General features: G+C 51.2%; 1 protein-coding gene across 2 annotated transcripts; it reads right to left on the minus strand.

The window, feature by feature from the left end:
* Positions 1-100: 100 nt before the first annotated feature.
* Positions 101-4,753, minus strand: zc3h14 (zinc finger CCCH-type containing 14). 2 transcript variants are annotated; one of them, XM_088361576.1, is made up of 17 exons: positions 4,592-4,753; positions 4,300-4,342; positions 3,787-3,901; positions 3,658-3,698; positions 3,442-3,568; positions 3,029-3,332; positions 2,781-2,956; positions 2,596-2,696; positions 2,378-2,527; positions 2,220-2,294; positions 2,000-2,135; positions 1,686-1,882; positions 1,468-1,606; positions 1,246-1,394; positions 1,086-1,168; positions 896-1,002; positions 101-642 (listed from the first exon to the last, which is right to left on the minus strand). In XM_088361576.1, the coding sequence occupies exons 1-17, from the start codon at positions 4,625-4,627 to the stop codon at positions 639-641; spliced, it is 1,983 nt and encodes a 660-aa protein (XP_088217702.1). In that variant the 5' UTR covers positions 4,628-4,753; the 3' UTR covers positions 101-638. The 2 variants fall into 2 exon arrangements, with proteins under 2 accessions (XP_088217702.1, XP_088217701.1); XM_088361575.1 differs by having other exon boundaries at positions 2,781-2,959.
* Positions 4,754-10,546: the final 5,793 nt, after the last annotated feature.

The raw sequence follows: 10,546 nt of genomic DNA on the forward strand, positions 1-10,546 counted from the left end.
CAGAGCATCGATGGGCCTGTAAAAACATCTTGGACAAAAAGTTGAAAGCCACATTTTTGCTTGTATTTCCACTGGAATGATGTGACGACAGCTCTAACCATTCTTAAGGCAACATTTTTAATGATTTGGGAAAAGGAAAAAAAAAACACCTCAAATGCATACAAGCAGTTGGAAGCATTTTTTCCATCAGATTCTCACCAAATGTGGCAGCGCGCGCACAAACCGCTCACTTGTTCTTCAAGTTCAAAACCGTGGAGAGATTTCAAAAGCGGGAGCAAATTGGTACTTTGAATTCTTGCACCAACACATCCAAAAATGAAACGAGGTGGCAGTATCCTATATGTGAAAATGGCATTAAAAAGAGGTTGAAGTTCAAATACACAAAAATGCTCCTTTTTTCCACTCATTTATAAATTCAGGAACATCATCCACAATGTCCTTTAAAGAAAATAACATAAGACAGCAGAGGTTGAGTTCATTGCCGTTCCCCGCCTGGGATCGATACAAAAATCTGCCTGGCAACTTCACAAAAGACGCATTTTGGAAAAAAAACAATGCAACTACCAACGACAACAACGAATGAATTTGACGGCTTGACGGGACATCGGTTGTTGGTTCAAAGTAGAGTCGAGACTTCATTAGCTGGGAGAAAGAAAAACACGAGAACATTTAGTGACACGCTGTCGAGTGTCTCGGATGCACTTTCTTGCTGTTGGGCGGAATTTCCCCATGTGGCAGGCACAAAGGGGGGAAAAAAAAATAAAAATCTTGCTGGCGTAACCAAAATCACCTTCTATTGCCAATTCAATGTGCTCAAAATATTGACATCCCAAATTGAAAAATCAGCACACATCAGGTTTCCGCCCGACAGCCACCACATTGGACACGGAAGCACCTGCTCTGCGTCTTGGTCCACTTGAGGGCGTGTCTCGGAGGGACGGACGCGTTGGGGTGGAAGAAGGTGCAGCCGTCGCGGTTACACTGGCCGGCGAAGTGACACGGCTGCCGGGTAAGAAAAACATTTTGGGAAGTGCCTCTCTCTCTCTCTCTCTCTCTCTCTTTCGCAAACACAAAGCGGGTGTTACCTTGGGATGATAAAAAGGGCAGTCCATCTTCTTGCACTGCGGGAAAAATCGGCACATGCTCACTGTTGGCGCTGGTGGCACCACTGGGGGAGGAAAAAAAAATTAAAAGTTAGCGTGGGCAACACGACGTCCGAGGCGGCTCGCGGGGGTGCTGGAGCACCTGGCCTGGCGGGCGGGGCGGCGGCGGCGGTGGCTCCCCTGCGGCTAACGTGGGTGTAGGGGCAGTCGGGCTTGCTGCACCTGGCGTCGTATTTGCAGTTGGGATGGATGAAGAGGCATTTGTCGCCAAATTTGCACGAGGGGAACGTCCTGCGGAAAAGGAAAAGAAAAAAGCAAGTAGTGGCCACGTCACAGCATTGTGACGTCTCTGTTTGGGACTCACTTGCAAGTTCTGGTCGGGTGATGGTAGGGACACTCGTCTCCGCTCTTGCACACCGGCCAGAATTTGCAGCGCTCCATCACTTTCGGCCTCTTTGAAGGCGCCGAGTCGTCGTCAAACATCTCCACGTCCATCTCGTCTTCTGTCCGACGAGACGACAACGGGAAACAAAAGTGTGAATGGCCATCGTCGCGGCGTCTCACCAGGTCGTGCTGGCGTACCTAATAAAGTGTCCATTGACGGGCCCCCGTGCGGCCTTTGAAGGACGCAGACTTTGGACTTGGCGGCGCGGGCGGACTTGGAAGGCGGCCTGACGTCGTCCAGCTCCATTTCGGACTCGGCCAGGTGCCCCAGCGGGCTCGGGACGCCCTCCAGCGTCACGATGAACTTGGGGCTGGCGGAGTTTTCCTTCTCTTTGCTGGTGAACAAGTTGGAAAGATTCAAATCAAAGGCCGCGTCCCAGTATGACCCAATCGGAAGGGATTTTCAGAAAAGGAAAAAAAAAAAAGAGGCCATTGAACGTTGGCGCACACACCTAGCCTGCACGGTGCGCGGCAAAGCCGACTCGACTTTCTGTTTGCGCTCCGGCTGCCGACCTGCGCTGCCGTCCGCCGGCGGTCGACTCACGATGAAGGAGCGCGTGTCCGAGCGTTTGGCGGCGTCGCCGCTCGCTGAGGAGAAAGCACGAGCAACACGACGCAGCGTCAAACAAACTCTCGATTGTGAGGCCGACCCGATGGGAACGCAACACTCACCGTCGTCGGGCTTGTCTGGCTCGTTGCGCTGCGCCGAATCCGACGGAGCGTGCGAAGCCGCCGATCTAGCCGCGGCTGACGGCAAACACGACAAGCAAAGATTTTTCCGCAGTGAGCGAGCGCACGTCACGCACGCACGCACGCGTCGCGTGACATACCCAGAGTTCTGCCGGGCTGCTTTTCGGGCGCGTACGACTGCCCGCCCCCGTGCAGGTGCTGCTGCTGCGCCAGTTGGATGGCTGCCGTCATCTCCTCCTCCCTGGCCAGGCGGGCTCGAGGCGCCACGGGAACCGTCTGTCTCAGCGGCACTGCGGGCGGCGCCACGGCAATGTAAACGTGAAGAAGAAGAAGAGGGGGGAGGAGGGGGCGGACGTACGAGCTGGGAAGGATGTGGTCTTGTTGATGGAGTCCTGCGCCTCAGAGATGGCCTTCAGGATCAGATTCCTGTTGGCCTGCTTGGCCGGTGGGAGGGACGGCCTGAAACCATCCAACGGGAAGAGACGTCAAGTGGCAAGAAATTTTTGTTTCTGGGAAAGGCAACCGAGAGGAAAGCAGACTGACTTGCGCTCCGGTTTAGACGGAAGCAGCACCCGACTGGACGGGCCTCGGCCGCCGTAGCCTTCCTCCTCCTCGTCCTCGTCCGCGTCGTCGCTTTCCTCGTCCGAGTCGCGGTTGACTCGCACCACCGAGCTGACCACGGGCGCCTTGCGTTTCCGCGACGACGACGACGACGACTCCTCCTGAAGATGGCAGACCGCACGCTGACGGACACTTATTTCATTTCCTGAAAAAGATTTGAATGTCTGTACCTTGCTGTGGTCGCCTCTGGAGGTTCTGCGGCCGCTCCTGCTTTCTTGATGCCTCCCGTGCGACGATCCTTCGGCAGAGCGCGCCGCGTTGCCGAGCTTGCTGTGGCCCGGCCTGTAGAGTTCCAAGGAAGGTCGAGCGCCGCCGCGAGCTCCCCTGTGGGCGGCGGTCGCCTCCACGGGGTCCTCGCCGAAGTCGTCGTCCATCTCCGGCTTGATGTCGATGACCGCCTCGGACGGGAGGAGCTCCATGAGCGGCTTGACGGCCGACGTCAGGCGGGAGGAGCCCTTCTCCACGCTGGGCCTCCTGACAGGAAGTAAGAATCGCTCGGGTGAGCGGCTTTGTCGCCATGCGAGCGCCTCAAAATTGCTGTTCGAGGAGTCAGTGCAGCCACGTGCACGTTTTTTTTCCTCACCTGCTTTCGTGGGCGTAGCCGCGTGGATCCGATCGATCGGAGCGGGAGTTGGACTTGCAATCGTCCGTCCTGATCTCAGGGGCGCCGGCGACGAGCTGCTGCTCCTCCTGTTCGCCAGAGGCGGGCTCTGCAACGCATGAAACCGCGTCGACCTCGTTCAACTCTTCGGGCTCAAGCAAACACGCAGCGGGGAAAGCGACAAAGAGTGCCACCTACCCACGGCGACGGTTCTTAACTTCTCCAGGACGCCATGCAGCCTTAAATAAAGCAAGGGGGAAACCGTTAGTTCACCGCACAAGCCGCGCTGCGCTAACAACCAAACCATCTCTGTGGTCGTCATCATACCAGGCTGTGAACTTGATGGTGTTGTTTCCGAGGAAAAGCGACAGATCGTCCGCCATCTGCTGGGAGGTTTTCTTGTTGGCCACCATCACCATGATGTAGTCGGGAAGTTCCTCATCTGGAAAGACGGAGGCGGAAGTCACCAAAGGGCATACCGAGATCATCAACACAAATACTTTTGTCATTTTATCTTCTTTTTTCCAACTGCACTATGCACAACTTTACAGTACGTATGTAAACAATATAAATGCGCATTGGGGCATTGTGAGTGGTCATCTTCAGGTTCGTGAGATCATCACGTGACGTAAACACGCGCATTTAGCATTACTACGCCGTCCACGTTTTCAAAGGTTACCTCCTCAAAAGGGATCGAAGCCCGACGACACTGACTCGTTAAAGCGTTGTCATACAAATGTTGACCGCAATTACGACAACGTGCTCATCCATCATTGTTGACCAACGAACACGTTGGCCATAAGCACATCGTAAACCGAGCCTTTCTGCAATACGACTTACCTATGTATGCTCCGAGCTCTTGAAGCTTTCCTTTAATAGCAGCCTGCAAAGAGTGGCACAGCACAAGCATTAACAAAGCGAAGGCCAATTCTCCTTCCCTCTTCTCCCATTAAAGCGCATGGTGTTGGGAAAACCCAATAAACAGATGACCAAACAACCCGAACGCCGTGTTGCCATTTGGCTGCTCGCCAGGCAACCGATGCAACATGCTAACCGCATTTTAGCTAGCGCAATTATCTGCTTCTATTCGCAATTTTCACGTCAACTCATCTCGTGTGCTCATGCGACTCACTCTTATTTTCTTGCTTATTTCCGCCCCTATCTCCATAACTGAGCTTTCGACGTAAAGTGGACGTAGACGAGTTGAAAAGGGAGCAAAGTAGTAAGCAGCTAGCTACAACAGCTAAGCACCAGAATTGACGTCAAAGGGGAGTCACGTGATCGACGACGGGAGCCGGGATGAGCCAAATGCGCAGTCCAAACAGTCGCACGAAGTAATGACGGGCTTGTTTTGCTTTTAAACTCTAAATTGAAGGTAAAAAAATGAAATGATCATATTTAATAATGATGAATTTCGAATTGTATTTTATTATGTGAAACCTGTTTAGTAATGTACGGAACCTTAGAACGAGCTTGTACTTCTTATACTAACCACAAGATGGCAGAAAAAGCAAGGAAATACTCATTTGGGTTCATTTGATGGAATTGCTTGGTTCTGGAACTGATGATGATGATCTCATACACTGTCTGGTAAACAATCACCACGTTTGAGGAAATAAATGCATCAATGAAATGATTGCATGTGTATTGAATGACACTTTATGTCAACTGAAAGAATAATTAGCTTCCCACGCTGTGTTAATATCCATGCGAGTTGGTTATGAAAGATTGTTTCCTGTTTTGGAGCATTTCACTGGCAGGCCAACAATGGAGGAAAGGATCTGGCCGGCTGTCTAGACAAACGTCTCACACCAACAAGTCTGCTCGTCTGTCTGTCTGTCTGTCTGTTTGCTTTGTTCACACACAGTTGGTGCCCCTCGAGGCAGGCGTTTCTTACAAATAAGCTTTGGAACGGAGCGGCCATGATGTCGTTGGCTATCTCGGCATCCTACCCACCGCGATGGAAGACATGAAAGCAGCGATAACTTAAGGAAGCAACTCCATTTAGCACTTTCACCTGTCTTGAGTAGGAATTGCCACCTCTGTCAATCACCAATGTCAGTCAAGGTGCAGTAACATGTTTTTACCACTCAGCGGCAGTACAACTAGCCCTGAACCACAACCACGAGTGACCTTTTGACCTGATGGCCCTTAGAGGTCACATGATGGGAAACAGACAAACAGACAACATGTGCACCAAAGGCTGCAGGGCCCAATGTATTCAGTCACAAATAGCATCTACAAGCAGCACATCAAAAAAACAGACTTGGCAAAGCGAAGTCGACAAGTGCGCTGAGTAGAATATTGTGCAGACGAGGTGGGCTTCATCATGGCATTATGCAAATGGCTGTCAATTGAAGTGCAGATGAAAAGCTCTCACTGAACGCATGGCAGGCTCACCACCACACACGCACGCACGCACGTACGCACACACTGGGTGTCAGAAGCATAAAGATCAGCTCAGAGCCTGCTGGTGTAAATCCTGCCCGACAGGACTGCTGAGATAGCTGCTGCGTCCACGGCAACGCTCGCCTCGCGCCTCGCCTGCCCGCCTCTTTTCAGTCCACACGGCAACAAAGCTCAACGGCGTCCACCAATCAGCACGCTGCAAAGGTGACAGGCCGCGGCCAGGTCCTCCTTTGTCGCTATGGCGGCTGTTGCCTCTTATTTTCCCCTTCTTTTGTACCTTCCATAACAAGGGAGACATCAAGCAACATGCGCCCACTTTTCCTCTTGGATTGGCGACACGGTGGCTCCATCCAGACGTGTGCGTGCCTGCGAGACGGCAGTTTTATTGAATCTGCACTTCTGTATTTGCATGAGTCTATTTGCCAGGGCGTGTGCACGCCAGCCGACTTGACGACATTGTGATGGTGTCATAGGTTACATTTGTCAATAGAACATTTCTGCTTACACAGAAAGAAATCATCCTCCGCTATAATATAATACATAACAAGAACAACACCTGTCTATACCCCCAAATGCTAATGTTAGCTTAGCTATGGTCCACAGTCTCCACTTGGCTGCAGCGCTCCCCTGATGGTCTCCTCAAATGCGATTTGTCTCCTTACCAGCAAGCCGCAAGGCCTAAAATTGAGTCACGTGACTCGAGTCCCTCCATGTCAATTAGCGGCAGATTTTCACTATTTGCGGCAGGACTTGCTCCCTAAGGTGGGGGGGGGCTGACTTTATCACTATCGTGTCACACTTCAGGACCAATTGATCACGCGATGATGCTTGCCGTTGATATAACGACGTGACTAAAGTCGACGTTTGTTGAGGCGAGACATGCCGTCACACTGGATTTATCGTGCGCGTGTCCTGGGGTGACCTCACTTGCCCGCAAGTGTGCGTGCGTGTTGCTAGCGAAGCCTGCCGGAGTCCATCTGGACCCTTCCGCGCGTGCCAAAAAAACAATAGCCCCCGTCCTTCCTCTCGTCACCTCTCGTGTCTTTGTCACCATTGTTAACAAAATTCCAATAATCATTCAAGCCCTCTGTGCTTGTCGTTGCTTTTGTCTGACTCAAATTTGTCACCTCCACGCTGCCAAAAAGAACACGTTGACTCATGGTTTGGGACAAAGAGGGATGGAAAAGACAAAGGAGAGCATGCCTACTCAAATCACAGATAAACCTGCAATTTGTATTTTTATTTGGAAAATACACTGCGTATTTTTCTGGCCTTGAATCAAAAATGAAAAAGCAGTAGGAAAGGATTGAATAGTTCCAAACACAGCCGACAGTCCGTGTTTACATTTCAATGCAAGTCGATGGGTGGTTATATGTCAAAAAAGCAAACAAACAGAAAAACACTATGGGCAGGTTCAAAGGTCATTGTGCCGAAGCATTCGGCACGTCCAGCGAGCAGTAAATTTAGCTGGCGAGTCATCTCCTCACATGGCAGCGCAGCCATTTTTCCCACGGCCGTCTGTCCTCGACAGTTGGCCGGACAGGTGTTCGTCTTTCGCCGCCCGCTCGCTTTCGCTCGCTGGGGCCCGAGTGACCTTGACCCCCCCCGCGCCCCCCTTAGCCAGTGCAACATTCAAGTGGCCGCTGTTTATATTGCTAATGGTGCTAAAAAGGAGGCCAGCGGCTTGTTTGGACTGCGTCTTTCTATTTCTTTTTCCTTTTGAGACGAAAAGAAGACTTAAAAAGCGTTGCACTTGTTGCTCGGGGAAACTGGCGGGAAAGGAGGTCAATGACAATTGGCCAACGGCATGACGCAAACATGAAGTCAAATCACTGGGAGGATTAGCAGACAAGTGCTCTGTAATCCTGCCATAAAAAACACCGTCTTGGACTGCCTCCAAAGCTAAAGACAGATGGCATTTCAGCGCTCCCATCCCTGACATGACCTTTCGTCTTGACCCCGAGGCGCAAGTGCACCCCCCCCTCCCCTTTTTCCCAATTTTGACTGGGTGGGAGCGCACGCCTGGAATCCGCGGAGCGTGGCTTTACTTGTGGCGTTAGGGCGTGCACACGGACAGCTGCCGGTTATGAGTTTACTTCTGGCATACCGCCGGCCGCGCACACTCCTACATATGTGTGCGTTGATAAGCACGCACAGGATTGTTGCCAAGCAATGTGCTGCATGTGCATGTGCGCGCGGCGCTTTTGTTGACACAGCTTGTGTAGCGGTTGTGCAACTTGTGGCCATCAGATTGTGTTTATCGCAACAAAGCAGCTAATCGTGCTAATGGCGAGCCGGGAAAGATGCTGACAAAAAAATGCTATCCGGAACAAAATGATTCATACAGAGAAGCGGTCGCGAGATTGCTATTGATAATGATTGAAAACCGACACACGATGCTAAATCGATCGAGTTTTGTATTTTAAATCGCTCCATCTTTGCTGGTGTCAAATAATGTGGCAAGCCAAGTGGGCGTCTTGGTCCGTTATTGCACAATGCAGGCAAACTACGGCTCCGCTAGCAACAAAAACAAGAAGAGATGCGATAAGAGCGCAGATAACCTCGCTTGGCACGCCGCTAAGCTATTTTGGGACGTGTGGGCTCGGGAAAAACAGGATATCCACCCTTGTTTTTGACAAAGGCATGAAAAAAAACCCCATTGTTTTCAATGCGGCAGCAACAAGTCGTCGTTTCGCAGCAAGAAGCTCTGAAGCAACGTTTTGTTATGTGCTTTTGTTTACTTGAAAACAACTCGGAACAGTAACGCTAGCATTGATGCTAACGCTTGTGCTGAGCCTTGCAGCTCTGCAACACGTGACCTCGACCGTGACCGAATGACCTCAGAAAGGCCTTCGTCACGTGCGGTGAGGCAAAAGTGCGTCAGTAGCGTGTCGCTGGGGTAACAAAGCAAAGTGGCCTCCGTGACGGAACGCTCGTTCCACTACCGGTCTGTCCGGTTCTGTTTTCTGCCGAGCGCAAAAACAAGCTTATTTTTGGCGCATTTATGCCACGCAAAACAAGGTCACGGGGGGGGAATCACGTGCCTTTAATTGCTCACCTGACAACGCGCGCTTGAGTCACAATTTTGTTGGGACGGGTGGAAAAATAGGATGGCCATAACATTAACAATAACATTGTTCAAGCCCTCTTTTTTGTCAATGCAGCCCCCCAAAAAGTTTCCCGGCAGGCCTCATCCTACTGCACTTGTTTGCGGACATCTGCTGCCATGTCCAAATATTGTTTTTGGCCAGCTGCTGGTCCACAACAGGTCGCAGGGGCTATTTTTAGCGCAACGGGGACGGCTGCATTAACACGTAAAACAATGTGGGGGGGGCGGGGTGGCAACTGGCCGAGCGCACGAGCGCCACGACGGGTCAACGGGGACGAGAATAGTCATCGTGTACGCTAAAGAGTTAACTCCAAAATGTGCTGCTTGCTTGGAGGTTCATTTGCAGCTGCGGTCAGAGGTGGCAAAGGTAATTCATGACTTGCTGTAATTGATTAGTAATCCAAGGTACCACCGTCCTGCTCTCACTGCTCACGTCGCCACAAATCATACGTGTCCAGTCGGGTTCGGCAGGTTATTTATTTACGAGCGCGTGTCTCGCGACATGAGAAGCGGTGACATCAGCGTTCGGTGACGCAACACGGCGAGGCCTGCGTGAGATTGAAATTACGCTAATTGGCGCATGACGCCGGTGAATAATGAGCTTTGTAAATCAAATTAAAGCAATCATGCATGACAGTGCACATTCATTAGACAAATGCTAACAAGCAATCTGAATGATCATTTGGGAAGAGTCGCAAGATGCTAGCATGCTAACAGCTAAGATGTCTGTATTTGGTGGCGGAGAGGTAGACAGGAAGTGAGGGTGGCAAAAAACCTTCGCCTCACTTCCTACCAGGATGCACCTCCTGCATTATGTGCACACCAAGTGCAGATTATCGCTTCCATTTCTTTCCATGACATGATGTCCTCCAATAAATGGATGTTGGCCAAATTGGAAAAAAAAAACATCATAATTGCCACGTCGGGCACGCCTGTCAGGTTGCACACGACACAACGCGTCGCGGAGGCACCGAGCGCGAGCTACGTTGGACGACAAACACAAAAACAAAAAGTGTAGGAGTGGAGAAGATAGAGAGCGGGCGGCCTATCACGAGGGCGTCGCCCCCATGAGTGGAGAACACACACGCCTTTGTTGAGGCACTGTGTGAAAAAGCGCTGAGCCAAGCACAAGCTCGCTACTCCCCACCACTGTTTTTTTTTTCCTCCCTCAGGACACACACACACACAAATGCATGCTTGTGTGCATTTAGCAGTGATCTCAGGGGACAAAGCTTTCTCTTGTGCTCCAGGCAGAGACTCACAGCGGCTCCATTGTGGGGCCAAATCGGACTTTGTGGATATGTTAGCGTTAGCGTTACGAGTCGTGACACCGTTTAAGTGAAAAGAAATATGGCTTGTAAATTTAACACGCAAAAGACCCTGCCAAATTTGAACGATGTCCCCCCTGCCCCAAAACATTGAGCACGCAATGACAACTGTCAATCAAATACAACCGATGCATCTTCCGCTGTTTACGTTTGAGCTACAACGTGGCTGCAATCTGTCCCACCGGGTCACTGGAGGAACAAAGGTGTCCTAGTTACGGAAGAAAAACAAAGGAGGCTCCAC

The sequence above is a fragment of the Syngnathus floridae genome, chromosome 19, assembly GCF_059516105.1.
Source record: "Syngnathus floridae isolate MCC-2025c chromosome 19, RoL_Sflo_1.0, whole genome shotgun sequence".
Taxonomy (NCBI): domain Eukaryota; kingdom Metazoa; phylum Chordata; class Actinopteri; order Syngnathiformes; family Syngnathidae; genus Syngnathus; species Syngnathus floridae.

What these genes read in the sequence shown, in the direction of transcription:
- zc3h14 (XM_088361575.1), bottom strand. Translation starts at nt 4,627, where the DNA reads ATGGAGATAGGGGCGGAAATAAGCAAGAAAATAAGA. An exon ending in GTTAAGAACCGTCGCCGTGG is followed by an intron (nt 3,569 to 3,657) that starts GTAGGTGGCACT and finishes CATGCGTTGCAG; the next exon opens with AGCCCGCCTCTGGCGAACAG. An exon ending in GCCAGACAAGCCCGACGACG is followed by an intron (nt 2,136 to 2,219) that starts GTGAGTGTTGCG and finishes CTTTCTCCTCAG; the next exon opens with CGAGCGGCGACGCCGCCAAA.